The sequence below is a fragment of the Rhipicephalus sanguineus genome, chromosome 2 (assembly GCF_013339695.2).
Source record: "Rhipicephalus sanguineus isolate Rsan-2018 chromosome 2, BIME_Rsan_1.4, whole genome shotgun sequence".
Lineage (NCBI taxonomy): Eukaryota > Metazoa > Arthropoda > Arachnida > Ixodida > Ixodidae > Rhipicephalus > Rhipicephalus sanguineus.
In genome coordinates, this window is record NC_051177.1 from 72,272,155 (window position 1) to 72,291,857 (window position 19,703).

At 47.4% G+C, this 19,703-nt stretch overlaps 1 protein-coding gene and 1 long non-coding RNA gene across 2 annotated transcripts; one reads left to right on the forward strand and one right to left on the reverse strand.

Annotated features, from left to right (window-relative positions):
• The first annotated feature begins 7,452 nt into the window (after positions 1 to 7,452).
• LOC125757163 (uncharacterized) lies at positions 7,453 to 13,968 on the forward strand. The gene is made up of 3 exons (XR_007415087.1): positions 7,453 to 7,674; positions 10,419 to 10,512; positions 13,684 to 13,968. It is a non-coding gene; the product is annotated as an uncharacterized LOC125757163 (long non-coding RNA).
• Positions 13,969 to 15,174: 1,206 nt separating this feature from the next.
• Positions 15,175 to 16,230, reverse strand: LOC119383169 (uncharacterized). Its single transcript, XM_037651195.2, has one exon. It carries the CDS (start codon positions 16,228 to 16,230, stop codon positions 15,175 to 15,177), a length of 1,056 nt encoding a protein of 351 aa, XP_037507123.2.
• Positions 16,231 to 19,703: the final 3,473 nt, after the last annotated feature.

Sequence of the window (19,703 nt, forward strand, 5' to 3'; positions counted from 1 at the left end):
CCACGAGTTCTATTTCGATTCGAAGCCACAGCTGCGACAAGCGTGACGAGACGCACATTCAACGCCCGATTGACGGTCGCGGTAAAGGTACTTCTTTAAAACTGTTGCTGTATTTTTATAGTGTTTTTCTCACAGTGTTTTTCTTCCGTGTGAGCGAGGCTATTTCGCGAACTTGTATCGAATGCGCGATACCGTAGGCGCTTAAAGAATATAATCAATTATAATGAAGTACGTTTCTTTTTTACTGCTTCGTAATTAAACCATCACTTTTAAAAAGCAGTGTCTTTCTAGGCCGTTTCTACACACTCTTCTGTAACGGATTATGATGAACGGCGATGTCAGAATTATGACCGAAATTGAACACGAAGAAAAGGCAAAAGGAGTAAACAATAAACAAAAAAGTCAGAATTAATAAAAATAAATACAAATGATAAATGCGGCGCGGTGGGAAATAAATTGACAATAAACAAACTTAGTAATGTGTTCATTCAAATTTACTCCAGCGATTGAGTTGTTCGAAAATTTTTTTAGCTTCCTAACGTTAATTGTAATCCGCTTACCATTTTTTTCAGTAAGTGCAACCAGATATTTTATTCGCGAGGAGCGATAACAAGCGATGCATCTTGTAAGCACCTTCTTACTGGAAGCTATGCAGCATTGAACGCATGCTTTTGGTATGAACTGCATTTATCAGGCCCGAGGTCGCTCTACGTACGACCGGCCTTGCAAATTCATGCGGATGTTTGGACGGGTAAACGCGGCGGCGCCAGCTTGTATTTTTCTCCTTATCTTAACGCTCCTTCAGATACTGGGCAACCAAGTGAACCGGCGGCGTTGGCGTGAGCTGGACAGTCAAGTGCATTTAATCTTTTCATTGTTTCTACTGGGGAGCGCCTTTGTCCGATTGCTGACGAGTGTGCTTCGTAGAGTTGCGTACACAGATGCGGGCATCGCTACAACTTCAGCGATACATTGTGCTTGAGGGGGTATTGCGTTGCAGAACACAGTCCTCACTTCATTCCAGTATGAACACTGAAAGCGTTTCAAGTGTCTCTGCGGGTGCTCTGAGAAAGTAATGACTGGAACTTATCGACGAGAACTTTGAAGAACAGGTTAGGTTAGATTAGGTTAACGAGGATAAACAAAGTTCGAATGGCTGCGAAGCACGTGGTGAAGTAATCAGGCCAGACTGTTGCACATGTTCCACATTCTTAGTGTTTGGAAAAAATCGGGAGGAAAGTAACGTAGAAGCAATTGAGACAAGGTAAGTTAAGGGGAAGATGGAGGCAATGTTTCTACAAGTGAACTTGGCTTCGTCAAGGCACCAATGGCCTTGATGAAGGCAGGTCCACTTGGCGAGGCGTTGGCTCCAGCGACATTCTCTGTGCAAAGATTTCTCATAGAAGTAATCTGTTAGTTTTCAGTAATTCCTCAGTTACCTTCATAGGGATGTAACTGGTCATTGTAGACAAAAAAATTTTTGAGAGACGTAATTAGTTGTATTATTGTAGCGAATGCAATGGGGCTGTAGTGGATATAATTGACTTCTTTTTATATATAATCGAATTCAGTAAAGTTGATAGCTGCGCGAGTTGGTGACAGTTCATTTTTACTTGTGTAGCAGCGCATGGAGACAAGGCACAAAAGGAATAAACGATTCTACAGGACAACTGCTGCACTCGCAACTAGTTTATTTTGAGAAAAAAATAATCACGGCTAATATACATACACACCAGCGTACCACGTGTAACAACGACCTTTCGCTGATACAAAGTTATAACCGTTTTGGGTGATCCTCCAAGAAACAAACTTTACAGTCGTTAAGAACAACTGATGCTTGGCTGGTACGAATTCAGATCACAGGGATCAGGTTACCAGAGAAGTCATCGAGGCTTTCCACATCACTAAACAAAAGGAGAATTGTATCAGCTCTTCTTAGGAACTGGGACGTTTCTTTTATTGCGATATCAATTATATGGACACTCTAGACGGGTTTTTGCCGTCGCTTTCGCCGTCATCTCCCATATAAACTCCAAATTAGTAACATCCCTCCGCGCATCGTATGTTCTAGCGCGGGTAAAAGCGCGCGAGCGGGGGCGATGAACGCTGCTCAAGCAGCATAGGTCGGCAAACTCACTCATGAGTCAACTCACTCAGATTCAGACTCAGGTTGAGTCGTGAGTCTGAGTGAGTCCGGGTGAGGAAAATTTTGGTGAGTCTGAGTCCGAGTGAGCCCTAAGCGCAAGATATATTTCTTGACTGAGTCTGAGTGAGCTCCGCACTTTTCGGCCGACCTATGGTTCTATCTACACAACTTCAGCATTACTATCAGCCCTATATGGGCTCACGTTTATACTCCCACCGACTCACACATATTTCAAAGCACTAATGTTCATACGCCAGCTCAATATTTATTGATCAGAGGCGCGAGTTACGGAGGGGGGCAGGTGCCGTGACCCCTTCCCTCCCCACCGAAAACTCTTTCACATGAAGTTCTTGGTAAAAATCTGTCGTGTGAGTAATCTCTTTCAATAAAAATGTCCCTACTGGATCGCAACCACTGATAACTCATATTTGAAAGTACGAGATCAAAAGGCGCCCAGTAGAGTACCAATTATTCGAGATATTGGTCTCTAAGAGCATTGACACCATGGTCGAAAAAGCTAATTATGCGCTAACAGACTTATGAGTCCACTCACTCAGACTCATTCAGACTCAGAGCCGTGAGTCTGAGTCTGTGTGAGTCTGAGTGAGTAATATTTTGGTGAGTTTGAGTCCGAGTGAGCCCGGCTGAGCAAAATTTCAGTGAGTCTGAGTCCGAGTGTGTCCGGTTGACGAAGATTTTGGTGAGTCCGAGTCCGAGTGAGCTTGAAGGGCAAAATATATTTAATGGGTGAGTCTGAGTGAGCTCCACATTATTTGCCGACCTATGTCAAGCAGAGATCAAACGAGCCCTTCTCCGTCGCTCGGAGGGCGCATGCTATAACATCACCTCGGAAGGCCTGCCGTCAAAGCATAGAGGAGACGCTCAGCCCGTCATGAACAAGCATGAAAAGACGCGAGGGGAAGTTGTCGCTCGAGCAGCAACTTTGAACTTTGCTTCTAGGGGCGCGGTCGCGATAGCGCTCATATGCCCTTCTACGTGCTGCGCACTCAACGCGAAGAGACTGTGCGGAAAGAGCATCTCTCCCTGGAGCGGCCGTATTCTCTTACACCAGCGTTTTGTAGAGTTACGCGAGATCGGATCCAAAACAGATAGCTGCCAGCCTCACTTCGTATAGCATTACAATTTGTTGCTATCGCATTCATTGCTTAGCGCTTGCGGTGAAACTGACTTTTTTTGGAAGATCACCGAAAACGGTTGTAACTTTTATAAATGAAAGTCATTGTTACACGTGGTACGCTGGTGTATATGTTAACTTTGTTTTTTTTTTAAAGTATTTTTTAAAAATAAACTAGTTGCGAGTGCAGCGGTTGTCCTGTCAAATCGTTTCTTCCTTTCGTGACCTGTCTCCGTGCTCCGTGCTCTGCTTCACAAGTAAAAATATAATCGAATTGCAGTGAATGTACAGGCGCCGTCATAGTTCGGGCTAACCACAAGTGGCGGCTCGATCCTGTGGCTGTCTCCCACATTACTACGCAGCTAGCGCGTGTCCGCACAGCTGGATGCGCCTCTCTCCGTTCCATGGCATTGAACGAGCTAATGCGATGGGACTAGAGCTCACTAACCGGGTGCCAGTGGAAGAGCCGTACAGCTCAGACGACGCACCAACCACTGGCGTAGACAAAAGAGTGGTGGTGGTGGGGGGGGGGGGGTTCAAACCCACCCTGAAATTTTTCAATTTTGCAAGTGTGTATATGCAGGCACACATACAAATGCACGCGTGAACATACATAGAGTATGGTAAAACACCCCCCCCCCCCCAAAAAAAAAAAAAAAAAAAAGAAATGTGGCTACGCTTCTAGCACCAACCGAATCGTTGTACTACACTGAAACGCTGTCAAGTTGTTTTTTATGACTCGCTGTATCTTGCTTGCATATCCGTGCACGCATCTATTATAACATCAAGCACTTGCTAGCTCCAGAGTGCTATGGCTCCGGCATGGACCCACTTTATCAGCGGTCCTCTGCGACGGATAGACAGGTAAGCTTACGCATTAATAGGGATTACGTGGAAGCGGGGTCGTAGACACAGATACCGTCACTCATTTCAGTATCTTTGTTTAAGAAGGCACTTATCCCAAGAATCGGAGCTGGCAGCATAAGTAGTGAAATAGATATAGCCTCGAACTACCGTTTCTAACGCACCGTCGTTAAATCACCCGTCTGTGTTCTCTTTAGTCATATTTCTCACTATAATTTTCTGCAAAACAAACAGGTTTTCCCTCCCCATTGTGTGTCACTTCGGCTAAACCGTCGTCGCAATTTTAGAATTTCATTTTGCAAGACTAGCGCTTGCGTTTAGTTATTTCTATCCCGTACATCTGATGAGTGAAGTTGTCTCCTTGCGCATGTCACCACTTACGTCACCATTATATCTGAGCGAGAGAATTTCAGGAATTATTTAGCGAACATTGTAACAATGAGCCATTTTAATGTGTACTATTTCATTTATTAACACGAAATTCTTTTATGCCGGGGTCCACCAAGACTTCACAGAAATACGTCAGCGAAATACAGAAGACAAAGAAAAGCCAGAAGAAAAAGTTTGGTTCATTTGGATGACCTGGGAGTCAAACCCACTACCTCTTAGTCCTCGACAACAGGTACCGGGCGCTCTACCCTCTGCACTACTGACGCTCATGCATGAAGCTTCATAAACGCGCTTTATATCTGTCACACCTTCTCCCTTTCACTGTGGTCTTGGTTGGCGGCATGGAGGATTGTTTGGTGGGGCGACGCGGTGTCGCCGTTTGGATTCGGTCAAGTGATGTGCTGCATCATGACCCTAACGAGCGCCGACAGTGAGCGATTCGGTAGTTTCCCGCTTTCGGTGCAGAGAGAGACACGCCAACGGGAAGCGGAACGCCTTCCCGCGTTCACGGCTCAAGATGCGAACTCTGGCTCCCGCGTTCCTGAAGCGCTGTATGGTATATGCATGAGCGCGGGCGTAGGTTACCCTTTTACTGGGGAGCGCACACCCTGGCGCTTCTGTTCTCACATGACGACGCTTTGAATGAATGCATATCGATTAACAGTGTTATGTGCTTGTTTATGCCATCTTTGCGCGGGATTCAGCGTATGGTGTGTCCAGGTGTGCGTTAACTACTTCAGCTACCTACCACAAAGGTTAAATCATGATCTTTGGCCTTAGTCGTCGGGATGGAGATGTGCCACTCGGCGTCAACGTGGGTGCATCTGCGTCAAACGGTGCTATAGCTGCCAAACACCAAGAGATTGTGCAAGCTCTCATACATCAATGTACAATAAACAATCAACTATACTCCTGTGAAGACACGGTTCACTTTCGTGTTATACCGTTTCCTAGGACGGAGGATAAAGCATCTTCTTTTTAATGCTTCTGTTTCTCCGTTTCTTTTCGTATTGACAGTAACGCCTCCACTACACTCTGATGCCACCTTGCCCTGTGACGTAATTAAATGAAGGAATACCATCATCATCATCATCATCAGCCTGTCTACGCCCACTGCAGGGCAAAGGCCTCTCCCATGTTCCGCCAATCAACCCGGTCCTGTGCTTTCTGTTGCCACGTTATACCTACAAACTTCTTAATCTCATCTACCCACCTAATTTTCTGTCTTCCCCTCACGCGTTTGCCCTCTCTTCGAATCCAGTCAGCGGGTATCCTGCCGACGTGCTACGTGTCCGGCCCATATCCATTTCTTCTTCTTAATTTCAACTATGATATCCTTAACCCCCGTTTGTTCCCTGACCCACTCTGCTCTCTTCCTGTCTCTCAAGGTTACACCTATCATTTTCCTTTCATTTATAGGTAAATGATAGGTTACACCTATCATTTACCTACGGAGCAGAAACCTGGAGACTTACAAAGAGGGTTCAACTTAAATTGAGGACGACGCAGCGAGCGATGGAAAGGAAAATGAAGGAATACATTAGCAAACAAATATGCAAACAAAAAAAAGTAGATCAATAAATAACGTAGAAGACACTTAATCGGCTTACAACAGCTGATTACGATGAACAGATTGACGTATGGCACTTGCCGTTTGTTTTTCACTGGCTGCAGCAGTTATTCAGTTGTCCTCTCTGTCTGTCCATTCCGACCGCCTTTATGTATGTATGTATGTATGTATGTATGTATGTATGTATGTATGTATGTATGTATGTATGTATGTATGTATGTATGTATGTATGTATGTATGTATGTATGTATGTATGTATGTATGTATGTATGTATGTATGTATGTATGCATGCTGCATGCATGCATGCATGCATGCATGTATGTATGTATGTATGTATGTATGTATGTATGTATGTATGTATGTATGTATGTATGTATGTATGTATGTATGTATGTATGTATGTATGTATGCCTGCATGCACCAAGCCAAGCTCACGATAATCAAAGCTGCAGCGTACGTGGCACACAATCAGCAACTACTTCAGCGCTTCTTCACCTTGACGTTGCCTAAGGAATTCGTTGCCGCCAATGGCCTCTGGCAGCGGGCGCGAAGGATACAGTACGACGCATCATTCTTCCAGTATGCGGGCTTCGAGGCGCGTACTGAGTGCAACGACAGTTGAAGAAAGTTGAACGACTCATTGACAATCGGTGGCATTTCACCTATCAAGTGCTCGCGTGTAAAGAGCTGTCGAGGAAACGTATCGTAATGACGTTAGCGTCGCGACGTATGCATCCTTGTGTCTCGACGAGGCGCCAGAAATGCAATAACCCTATCGGCTCTTCTAATAATGTAAATATGATAAAACTTTCTCCAATTGTGTTAACGCCAGTGCAGTTGGCACAACGTTGTTTTTCGGTGTGTTCCTGTACTGTAGATAAAAGAACAACAACAAGAGCTTTCAAACAATTGCAATGCCCGTCCTGTCCGCGTAATAGAAATTTCGGAACAAAAACGCTTCCCGGGCATGGAATACAATATACAGTATATAGCGTGCGGAGAATATGAGGCTTCATACATCGGTGAATCTGGGCATTTCAACCAGCTTTTTAAGCACAACACCAGAACAACGCCTTGCACTCCCAGAGCAGGTGGGAGGCGGCCCTCCGCAGCTCCCTCCTGGCTGACCAGCTCTGGGCCGTCCAGCAGGCCCGCGGAGCGGCCGGCAGGCTTCGTCTGACGGTCCCGACGTGGGAGTCGCCCGCTGCGCGCTGACGCGCGCCTTACAGGACCCAAATAAAGTTTTTCAACCAACCAACCAACCAGAACAACGCGACCATGAGATGCGCAAAGCGCCGACGACGCCATCTGCCGCCACGGCTCGGAAGCGCTGACGGGTCCCGGCGAGCAGTGTTCCCGCGAGCGTCTACGCGAGTGCACGGATGGATGTGTTTTCGTCGTGATTTAACGACTCTGTCGGGCCTCAGCGATGTCGAAAAATAACTGCTGCGTTGTCGGCTGCTCAAACACACACAAAAAATCGCAGGAACGCACTTCTACAGGTTTCCGGTGCTATTTCATGAGCGAGAGCGACGGCGGCGGTGGATTGCGGCTGTACGACGTAGAAAGTAAGCAATCGCACTTTGTTTACGGCAGTGTTAGAACGATTACCGTGTTTTTATTTCTCCATTTATGTCGCTACGTATTCGGCGAACGCTACTACGTTTACACTTGGTCGCCTCGCCTGCATTGTAGACGCTACAATGCACATGAGCTTGTTATTAGTGATAAGACGCGATGCCTAGGCTCTCTTGAAAAACAAATGGCGCGAAGCGCAATGCCAGAGAATGTGGGGAAGGTGACGGCTCCTTTACAAAAGCGCCATGGAATCACACGTGTGCTGGACGAAATCGGCTGCATTCTACCTATTGATGGCACTGGAATGCGATCGTCGGTGCAGAATGTTCGCTGTGCGCTTCTGCACCGATTATGACAAGTGTATCGTTTATTTTTACACAAGTTTATCGTGCTGGTTTCAAAGTTTTACCAACGCTGACCCTTCGCGTGGCCGCACCTGTGAAATCTATACGCCGGTGCGACAGCGCTCCCTCAAAATCTACTATATAAACACATGGCACGTAAACGAAGCTACTGTGTCGAGAAAAAACGTTGGTTCACGCGTCAACGCATGCAGGCATTATTGATCGCGACGTTATAACGAAGGCGGTGTACTTACGATGAGGTCTACTTCGTAGGGAAGCTTGTTGACGCTTGTCTGTGGCAAACACTTGGCGCGTATGGTGACGTACATTGTCGTCCCACACAGCTTTGACATCGGACACATGTCCACTATTATAAAGTGCGGCTCCTTTGCGCACACTATCGCCGCAAAAGTAATTATCTGGGACGCGCACAAGCGGCAAATCGCACGCGCGCAAATGAAGCGTCTGCTACGCGACCCACCAGCGGTTCCGACGGCCGCCGCTACGCTGCTTTCAGTGGCGCCCCTATAGGCGCTGCGCATTGCGGATAGCTTCGAATGGATTAGCTGAACATATAGCTCACACCGGCCACATAACTGATCGGAAGTCAGCAAAAATCATCACCACCGAAAAATCTGTGTGATATATTCAATCTACTAATACACTATAAACCGGGCACGTGGCAAAATACCAGCAGCGTATGCTGGAAGTCAGCGCAATCTGACCACTATACTTAATGACGGCGTTCTCTCCTTTCGCCTAATTGTGAACAGGGACGTCCTACAGGCTTCGAAACATCCAACTGATTGATTTTTTCTCTCTCTCTCTCTCTCTTGTAATTGACGAATGTATGGTATTTTCAACAACGTTCTCTTCTCGCGTATGCCGAGTCACGCGTACCACACTTTTGAAATTTTTTATCGTGATAGCAATGGAGCTCTCACTGTTTGCAAACAGTGTGACGTCACTGGGAGTGCCCCACCCACAAGTCCCGCCCTCGGAGCAGGCGCTGGTTGGCGAGCAAGTTTCGCCCGGTGTGATCTCTCTGCATAGCAATGCTGCGGGTGTCTGCGTTCCTTCGATAGATAAGTTTCTGCAAATTGCTATTTTCTGAACTCGCAGCTGTTAAAAGGAAGAGTCACTGCCTATAATGCGCGATTATGTTAGGTCAACGTATGATGATATGCTCGTCGTGGATGACAGCCATAAAAAGATCTTAGGCTCTTCGAAAGCGAGCGTTTTACGTTTCGACGACGACTGGTGGTTGGAGGAATATTTGCATAGCATGGACGTGAACGTACTCAATTTTCGGACATTCCAGGTACATTTTTGCCGTCGCCGTCATGTTCCCCGCAAAGTCCGAATCGGGGACATCGCCGCGCGCGTCGTATGTTTTATGCGCAAGTGAAAGAGCGCTAGCGCTGCCGACGAACACGGCCCAAAAAGAGATGAAATGAGCCCGATGACCCCGTCGCGCGAAATACGCATGGAGGGGTGTCGGAAGGGGGGGGGGGCTGTGCGGCTTCGCAAGGAAATATGTGTACCTTGACGAGCCAGACGTAGCCGTCCGTGGTGGCGTGCACCATATTCTTACAGGTAGGTGATCAGGCGACGGCTCATTAGTGATGCAAAACTATCGGCAAATCGAGTATCGATAGCATCGATAGTTTTTTTAACTATCGATGGTGTAAAGCAACTACCGATAGTACTACTATCTATAAGCTATCGATAGTATTATCGAAAGTGCAATCTGAGGTATTATTAACGACATTACTGAGAATAATTGCGCTGTTGCTGCCCGACGATACTGCCAAAAAGCATTTGCGACGGCCTACTATCAGCAATATTCTATTTACCTAATTTTTGAGCAATTTTCTGGTGAAATAAAAATGATTTCAGCAGTGAAAGTGCTGAAATTTGTCCATCAATAAATTCGTATTCAAAAAGTAACCACTTACACCTTACCATTAACAAACCTAGTTATGAATATTTTTATTTCGAAATCAGAAAATGCAATATAAATTTGAAGCCGCACAGTACCGTCAAATGTAACGATCTAGTTTCTTGTACACCTGTATAATTCAACTTAGTTGTGATGTGTCAGCCAAGAATTCTGGTGAAGAAGCGTAAGCATGTCAGCTTTCTCGCCCTTCAGCCTACTCCTCCTGCTCCACACACTTGGGGAACCAAGTTTATGCTGCAATGTGTTCGCGCGGTTGATATTATTCTATCGGTAGCACTATCAAACTTATTATCGATAGCGCTATCGATAATTTTTTTTACCATCGATAGTTCGATAGTGACTGAACTATCTATAATATCGATAGCACCATCGATAGTTCTGCTTCACTATGGCTCATACCTTTGTACGTGTTGTGTTCTCATCGCAGAGTTTGCATTGAAGCCATAGACAGCACGAAGACCGCTTCACTCGCTGCAGCGGACGTGTCTCCTTACGCCAGCGCTTTATTTGAGTTACGCCAGGTATGATACTAAATGTGTGAGCTGCTAGCCTTGCTTCGTATACCATTCCAGTTTTGCTATCGCATTGATTGCTTCACCCTTGCGGCAAAACTGACTTTACGTGACGCAACGTAATACTCTCGCTTCAACGTTGGCAGGAATCGGTGTGGCAACACTAAGTGAAACTGGTATTTTGTCAGCTATGTGCGACCAGACAAAGTCACCAACTGCTATCAGGGCTGTGATAGATTTTCTTTAGAGCACATACCTGGACACAAGACTATAGCGAAACCACTATGTCACGCGGTTATCGTATATACGCATATCTCTTTCCTCTCCCCACCATCAACCCTCATCACTCCTTTTTCCCCCTTTCTCTTTTCCCCTGTGCAGAGTAGCAGGCTAGAGCGCACTAGATCAGGCCGACCTCTCTGCCTTCAAATAAATTATCTCTCTCTCACTCTTTCTCTGACTTTTTTTTGTCATGCGAACGCCGCGAGGACGAAGTGACCGCGCAGCTCGCGCACATGGAGCCGCGAGGCGCGCGGTTGGTTTTTTTTTTTGTGGTTGGTGTGCTTTTTTAACACGATATATGATGTCTCGGCATTTCAAGGTGGCGTCGGCACCGGCATTTTCTTTTGTGCCGTTAGCTACACTTACCTAGCCGGGGCCGATTTCGCGCGGAGGGTCATGAGCCGTGCCGCGCATGCGCGAGGATCAGTGATGTCACACAGCTGGGTCACCGGAGCTGGCATCTCACGCGCTCTCCGACACCGCCGCGCGCGGCTCGCCGCTGCTGGTCTGCGCCGCATTCGAGAGGAGTGACGTCGTAGCCATAGACACAGTGGCGCCGGCGCGCGCGCAGCTATTCGCCTTCGCTGTGCAATCGCCGTCTGACACTGCGCTGGGGCCGCTTGATAGCGCCTCTGACTGGCGTTTGCAGGTGGGCAACGCCATGGAGAAGAAGCACGCAAATGCTGCTCGACGGCGCAGAAGAGCCGAGAAGCTTATCTCATCGGATCCCGAAGTAGTTGCCTGGCAATTAGCGGTTCAGCGTACGAAGAATGAACAGAAGAAGGCTGATAATCCTAGACAATCTGGAAAGCTTAAGAATAATTAGCTGAACCTTTGCTAACGCTACGTACATCCTGGCATAGCCGAGCTAAGCCACTGCAAATATTTTGCTTGTTTACTCGCTTACCAAGAGTTTTGTCGCGGCGACCGTGGCGAGTTTGCTCCACATATGTTGTGCATACATATTTTGACATCGAAAGAAAAAACGCTTTTTTATGTGAGGCAAGATACTTGGAGAAATTTTATGAGGGACAAGTACTGAACTTCTTTTGCTTCCTGCATATGGGGCTCCTTGATTTATCTGAAACGGGCAAGCTAAAAGTACTAAAAGTAAATAGACCAGGCGCTTTTATAGTTGACATCTCGCTATTCTGTACTTTACTTGCATGCTTTATTATTTTATATCGCAAATGTTGTTCTGTAATCGCGGTAATAAATGTAATATAATAAATTTATACCTATAAGTTATCATCGCAAGAGCGATCACGGAGTTCCAAAGCAGGGAAACGCTCTTGGAACGTTCCAGTCCTCCACTAAAGCGAAAGCCTGCTCGGAGTCTCGTTGCATAGAATCCCCATAAAGACCCATTTTTTTTCCGTGGCTCCATCACGGCTCCCAGGCGTCATGTGACGCGAGATGGACATGCATAGCCTGCTTTATGTGCCTACGTTGTTAACGTCTGACCTTTACTCTTGTTCCGCTATATGAGGGGTCTCAAACTCACCTCGGCTAATGGGTCGCATTCACGAAAATTTACTCCAGCAAGGGCCAGGACAGTGACGAAAGTAGGAGCGGGAAGAGGGGGGAAGAAGTAACAAATGTCAGCTAACGTAGCCATTCGAAACAAGACTTTTCCCATATCTCACATATGGGTCATTTCTGAAGGGGATTTGGCGGCAGGCTTCCAACAACATATCCATACCTATCTCCAAAATGACAAAAATCTGGACGCCGATTCTGAAATATAGATTTTTGTTTCACGGTTATGTATCAACACTTCGTGACCGCAGAGGATGCTTCAAAAAGAAATGCTTTAGACCTGTCATGCCTGTGTAACTCAAGAACGTACTTATAAAGAAAATTAAAAAAAAAAGGAATGGGACGAAGACAGTCATGTGCGGGCCGCAGGCCGCTGGCGAGAGGTCGGCGGGTCCGCATGCAGCCCGCGGACCACGTGTTTGAGACCCCTGCGCTACAGTGCGAGAGCTACATAATACTGCCGCAGCAGCGTTGTAATCTACAGGAATAGCATAGGGTCCGTTAAACAATGCTTGGGGCAAAGTATATTCACTTGACGAAATATCTGGCTTGAAAAAAAGATGAATACGAATTCTGTGCCGGGCGATGTCCCCTTACCTCGAGCCATACGCATCCAATGAGTAAGCGCCGAGAAGCTTATTCACGCCTTTATTACCGAACTGGAACGAACCCCGACAATAAGATCTAAATCTCTTCGTCCACCTCCTGCCAGTATACCCGCGTATAGTCCAATGGCCACCTTCTACCGGCACGACATCGTTAGGAAGGCATACACCATTATAATATGGAAAATAATAGCACGGTGCAAACCGTGCATAACATACGCTGCTTAAAACTGCAAGGAAAAGTAATCAAATAGGAGGGAAGGAAAGAAATGAAGGGGTTTACAGCTGTGTTCATTCTGCAGAGGTACACAAAGACATCCTAAATTTGCTCCAGTGGTGGAAGCTAAGAACGACGACTGCCGACGCCTTCACAGCTCGCAAGGCAGATGAGCACCCCTGCGGCTAGCGCAAGCAGTATAATAAACTTTAGCGCGGCAGGATACGCGACGCAACAGCGCATGGAATGCTAAAGCCGGAATCTCTTGATAACTTGATATTTTTTTGCGCAATAGCATGTGAAGAAATCTACTATGGACTATGCCACAAAGAACTTATATACTGTATATATACTAGCAGTGGTGTGATATATGAAAAGAATGCTATGACAAATAGTTGTTTTGTTCCTTTCGGCTGCTTATACGTATTTCTAAAAGTACACGTGATGCACGTGGTACGTTATGATTTTTATCTAGGTTAGTATATTTACAACAAAGTCAATAAATTTGGCTTTCTTCCTCTATTTCTATTGTTGTAGCAAGGTGCTACTATGCTGAAGACAGGTGCTACATATCCAGAAGGGCGCACGACTGGCTTTGTCGCTGAAGCATGCATGAAATTTCAATGGAGAGTGCAATAATAAGAAAATGAAGTAAGCGTTCTGTTTTCTGTCTCCTCTGTTTTTATTGTGCGCTCTATCGAAACCGAACTCATGATTCAAATCACTTTCCTTGCTACAATATCTGCTACAAATCGCTCTTGACGATCCCCATTGTATTTGCGGAAAAAATAGGTACAGTACACCACTGCCGAACAAACATTCATCGTACCCAGTGCGCCCGCTCAGCTGTTACCACCGTGAGCCCCTTTTTACAAGAAATCACCGTAGGTTAAAGCGTAATTGTTAGCAAAGCATGCGCCAACAAAGCGTAGATATTTGCTACTTAAAACGCCTTGCTGTCAATTCCATGTTCGGGCAACATAACCTAGATTATTGGTTCGGGCCCCTGTCGGGCCCGATCTGCGGTCGGGCCGGGCCGGGACGGGTAGGTGAAATTTTTTCTCGGGTTCGGGCGGGGCCCGAGTGTCGCTTTCAGTGACTGGGCCGGCTTCGGGCGGGTAAACTTGAACGAGTGTCGGGCTCGGGCCGAGAATCATGGCCCGTGCAGTTCTCTATACTCGCCAGTGCGCGCCCCTGTATTGCGACGAGAGCAAAGGACGCTCTCGTTAAATGCGCTTTGGCGATGCCGCACGCATGCTGTGCAAGTAAGACACATGACTCAGCTAAGAGATTGCGCCTTACAGCGTGCATGTAAGCATTGCATTCTGCCAACATTCAAGTGCAAGGCCCGCTGTCGTCGCGGTTATCAGTCGCAGTGACAAATCGCGGTGAAGTAAAATCATTTCGGTGCTTTTCCCACTTTCTTCGCCCGCGTTCGACGTGCCCAGTATGCATCGTGTCGCAATCAGCGGCCGACGAAGCGTCAACGAACATACGTAAGGCGCAATCGCTTAGCTGAATCCGGTGTATTACTTGCACAGCATGTGTGCCGCATCGCCAAAGCGCGTCTGTCGAGAGCGTCCTATGCTCGCGCCGCAATATAGGAAGTGCGCACTGGCAAGCCATTTCGTTCGCAAAACAAAGCGCGCAAGCCTTGCAGCGCCACGCTGGCAGTGTGGTGGAACTGCAGGCCAGCTGGCGACCGGAGGGGAAATTCCGCAGCGTAGTTCTCTCCCTCGCTCTATACCACTATGCGACACCTTGGTTTCACTAGCACTCATGAGCGGCGCTGCATGTACTGGCGGCCACGCGCTCTGAGTGTCCTATTTCAATCCGCGAGTACTGTACGTAGGCGGAAAAAACAACGCACACTCGAACGAGGCGACGTAGATAAAAGCCCGCACATTTATTGACTAGTGATGCGACATAGCTTGTGAGTGAAAAATGGGCGCGTTTAAAACACGTGTGGTTGCGCACAAGCAAGTTAACAGGCGAGCTTTATGATGCATGCACATGATAGGTAGTGGCTCAAACGAAACGATGCGAGGTCGTCGTGAAGGACACCGTGCCGGAGGATGCAGCGTCAGGCGCGTCCTCAGGTACAACAGACGTGCTTTCCACTGCAGACGGCGGAGTTGGTACACCTCTAGTAGCGGGAAGAGCCGTGTGCGTCGTATTCAACGATGTTGGGCTCCGTACGGTTGTAGGGACCACTGAAGTCGTGGACGGAACGGGAGACTGCGAGGATACCGTATCCGAAGTCGGCGAATAAGTAGTTGCCACCTTCTCATTGCCGACTGGTACGGGTGTATATTGAGTGTTGGATTCGGCAAGCAGCATGGCGGCAGCCGAAGTTGGACCAGTTCCTTCCGTCCGGTCTTCGGGGAAAGGAAGTGGTACGTTCGTCAGAGTAGTAGGTAGGGCAGTATTACCGGCAGTGGTGATTTCCTGGTACATTTCCGAGGTAGGCTCTTTAGGAATGGCTGTGGAGCCATCTGTCGAAGTAGCAGCTGCATCTTGGACAGTGAAAGGGTATGCGCGCAGAGCTGGGACATGTGGAGCAGGGTCTTGGCCGCAGAGGCTGCTCTTCAGGATAGGCACTCTTACAGTGGTCGTTGGATTAGCTGGTGTAGGACTGGGCGTTGTAGTGGCCTCAGTTACGATGGCAGGAGGAGATGTCTGTACTGAGAAAGGACATACCTGGTGGCGGTTGACGTCACCGTGGCCTGCGAGCTGATTTCGTACGTCGCCAACGTTGGGTGGTGCGGTAAAATTGAACCGGTTACGGTGCGGACGAGTGTTGTGACTCTGGCCGTGATGGTCGGTGTGGTTGAGGACCGTGAAATTGTGCGGGCGGTGGTGATGGGCGATGTGGCTGTGGGCACCAGGGGTTGTGTGGTCAAACCAGCCCGAGGGGCTGTTCAGAAGGGCCACCACCGGATGGATTACACGACCGACGACGTTCCCAATTGAAGCGGCAATTGAAGCTTGCTGCGGCCTCGAAGGGGATTCCCCCTTGGGGACGAACGTTGGCACAGGCTTTACCTCAAGGCCCACAGGTAGTTGGATGATGCGGCACACCATGACTGGAACCGTTTTCACGCTCGTTGCTGCTTGCACGGGCACTGAAGAATGCTGCTGCTGGTGGTGATGGGGGTTCGGATGTCCCGGCGCTTGAAGCACCGACTGCAGTGTGTCGGATGTCGGTGGTTTGGCATGATGCTGGTGGCTGCCATGGCCGGTGTGGGTGGGTCCCTGATGGTGGACGCTGGGGTGGGGATGGGCAGGGTGCCCGTGCTGGTGGACGTGGTGGTGGGGTGGATGGTGAGGCACGCCGTGGTTGTGGTGTCCGTGAGTGTGTACGCCATGGTTGTGACCGGCATGGCCGTGGTAGTAGTGCGAGCCGTATGTTCGAGATGCCGGGTTTTGCGCCTCCACCGCGAGCAGGAAAACGGCCAGCAATACAAGTAACCTGGGTTTCATTTCGGACAGCCGTTTGGTCCTGCAAAGCATGCGAAGAACTGTCAATCTGGCTTGCGTCTAAACTACCGACATCGAAAGGAAAATTTCGCCCTCCTCGACACACTGCGAGAACAGAATTTCTTACCTATCCTATCCCGATCGCTTCGTGAACGCAGCTTGTCGGCGATCCGGCAGTTTGTTTTATAGTAGTGCCGGCACCCTTAGGTCGATCGGATTCGCTGATCGCAGAAACGCCGTCACCGTGACGGGAAGCACGATAAGGTCATTCGTAGCAAAAAAAAAGTAGTTTGCTCATTTTGGATAAGCCGTAAAGATAGGCGTATTGAGGAACTGTGATTCCTGCTTAGATAAAGGTATAAATGCACGTCACAAGATAATCGGGCAGCAGTGCGCATACAGTGAGGTTTTTTAAAGCGTGATTGCAACAGGAGATGTCTAGAAGCCCTTCATGCTAACGTATTGTCACGTGGTCGTGACGTCTACGAAGGCAGCAGTCAGCGCGTCCGAGATTAAACTCTTTATTAAACTGTAATAAGAAACGCACGTGGCAATATCAACGCTTTAGTTATTTGAAATTCACTGCTCCCAAATAATTAACACTCTTAGCAACACGTAATTGCTTAACTGAAGTCAGATGGCGTAGTAATCGCATGTCCACATGAAGAAAGTTACGAAGCAAAAGCTAGCTTCGAAATATCGGTAGGCTCTATTCGAAGGAGTGCTCCGAAGACAATCTGAAAGATCTTTACTTATTAAGCGCAACAGAAGATGGCATATAAGAGACAACTGAACAAGGTGCTTACTAGGAACTGACAAATTTATTGAGCAGGTTTCAGGTATAACAAGACGGCTGCGTATGCGGAACAGAACAGGCGTAAACGAGCCATCGCTTACCCCTGCTTTGTCAGCGAAAGCGTCGCAAGTTTTTCGATTTTTAACATTTGATAATATTTCGTTTTAGGTGGTTCTCACGGTTGTTGAAGATTAGCTCATTGTATTATCTCTCGCTTAACCCTTGTTTGTCGATCATGCGTCGTCGTCTTGTTATATCGAATGTTCATCGAATATGTTAAGCAATGTTTAAAATGTTGTGTCGGATAAAAAAAAGTTTCTTTTTAAAGTAAAGTAATAATTATAATACCTGGGGTCTTACGTGCCAAAACCACGATATGATTACGAGGCACGTCGTAGTGGAGGGCTCCGGAAATTTAGACCATCTGGTGTTCTTTAACGTGCACCGAGATCGCACAGTACACGGGCCTCTATAGCATTTCGCTTCCATCATCGAAAGTAAACTGTCAGGTGCAGCGGACGTCCATAAAGGCTAGGATCACGTGAATGTGTAGTTAGTTAACCAAACTATTTTAATTAACTTTCTTAAATAATTACGTCACATATATATTTCAATGCGCGAATTGTCCCCGGTGCGCTAGCGTGCAAGGCGTACCCGCGTTAAAGGATTTTTGAAGGCCACACCAATTTCGAGACATTCCCTTACAAAGTGAACAATGAAACATCTGGGGACGAAACAGTTACTACTTTGTTTCAGTGCAAGAACAGGTGGTTTGTCACAAAAGCAATTGAAACAATAAACTATCTTTACCGCGCATTTCATGGCGCATATCTCAAAACCCGGCCGCAATCAAGATTCCATTCCAAATGGGTATGCCTTGTAAGCTGCGCGTTTACAATCCGTCAGTGGCAATACGTACCAATTAATTAACATTGTTATTGCCTCTTAGATAAGTAAATTTTCGTTAGCGTTATTTCAGCACTTATTTACATACGCCGCACCTGACTTTCCTTTCAAAGAAACTTTACGTTTTTGTCGGAAACTATATATAAATAAATATTAACTATTTAAGTATTTTTAAACGCACCTGCTGTATGAAGCCTGCTCAGTATTCTTTTTCAGTTACAACTAAGCGCCCTACTTTTTTCTTTTTTCACGTCTTGTCTTTCGTTGGACTTAATAGGTCACGTGGATGAATGCAGTCGTAACGACTAGCCTAGTTAACCGTATCCGCCGCGGTAACTTAACAGGTAACGTATCGCGCTGCTAAACTCGAGGGGGTTGTTTCGATTCCCAAACACGGCAGCCGCATTTCCATAGGCACAAATTGCGAAACGACAGTGTCCTTAGGGCAAAACAACGAAACGTTCCTTTCCTTCGACCGCGTCCTCACCTTACGTGAGGCCTCCTTACAGCCAAGTACCGACGGAGGAAGCAAGCGTACTCTGAAAGCTCCCTTCACCCGTCCTCGCGGGAGGAATGGTTGCCGCGCTCCTGCGTTCGAGATTATCGAATATAAGCTTCGCTCACAAGCGCTTATTCTGTAAAAAAAAGTTGGGTCAGCACATCACTTCCCAATTGAAGTGTTAAAATAGAGACGCGTGTACGCTTTCTTCCAACTGCGATTACTAAATGTGAAAGGCCACCGTAGTCGAGCGCAAAACGTGGTGCGTTCTAGCAACACTGAAACGCCCGCCTCTTTAAACTTTAAACGCTGCCAGTCTAAACGCGCTTCACCGTGCACGCACGCTCGCACGCTCGCGTCTCCCCGCAGAGGTGGGGTGGGAGGGTTGCCTCGGAAACAAGCATTACGTGGGCTAGCTCATCACGTGGGCTAGCTGTGAGGTGAAGCACTCGTTCAGGGCCAGGAGCGGACCTAAGGGCACACGAAGGTAGCCCCAAAGCAACCTTAAGCTGAGGAAGCGCCAAGGAAGCCTTCACCGAGGGCTCCTCAGTGAGGAAGCTTTCAGAGTGACATAAGGCGGCCTCACCAAAATGAAGGCTTCCTTACTGAGGAAAGGAACGTTTCGTTGTTTGGCCCTTAGATTTATATGTACGTTGAAGAAGCCCAGGTGGTTGATATTAATCCAGAGTCCATTACTACGGCGCGCCTCATAACATCGTGGTTTTGGCACGTAAAATCGGAGAAATTGTTATAGCATAGTTAACCTTAATGTTGCCATCCACTGTGATTGAAACTCTGAAGCTCTATCAGAGGGCGTCTCAGTATAAACACTATCTTTCTAATCTTTCTACGAGTTTTAATTTTGATACTCCTAGC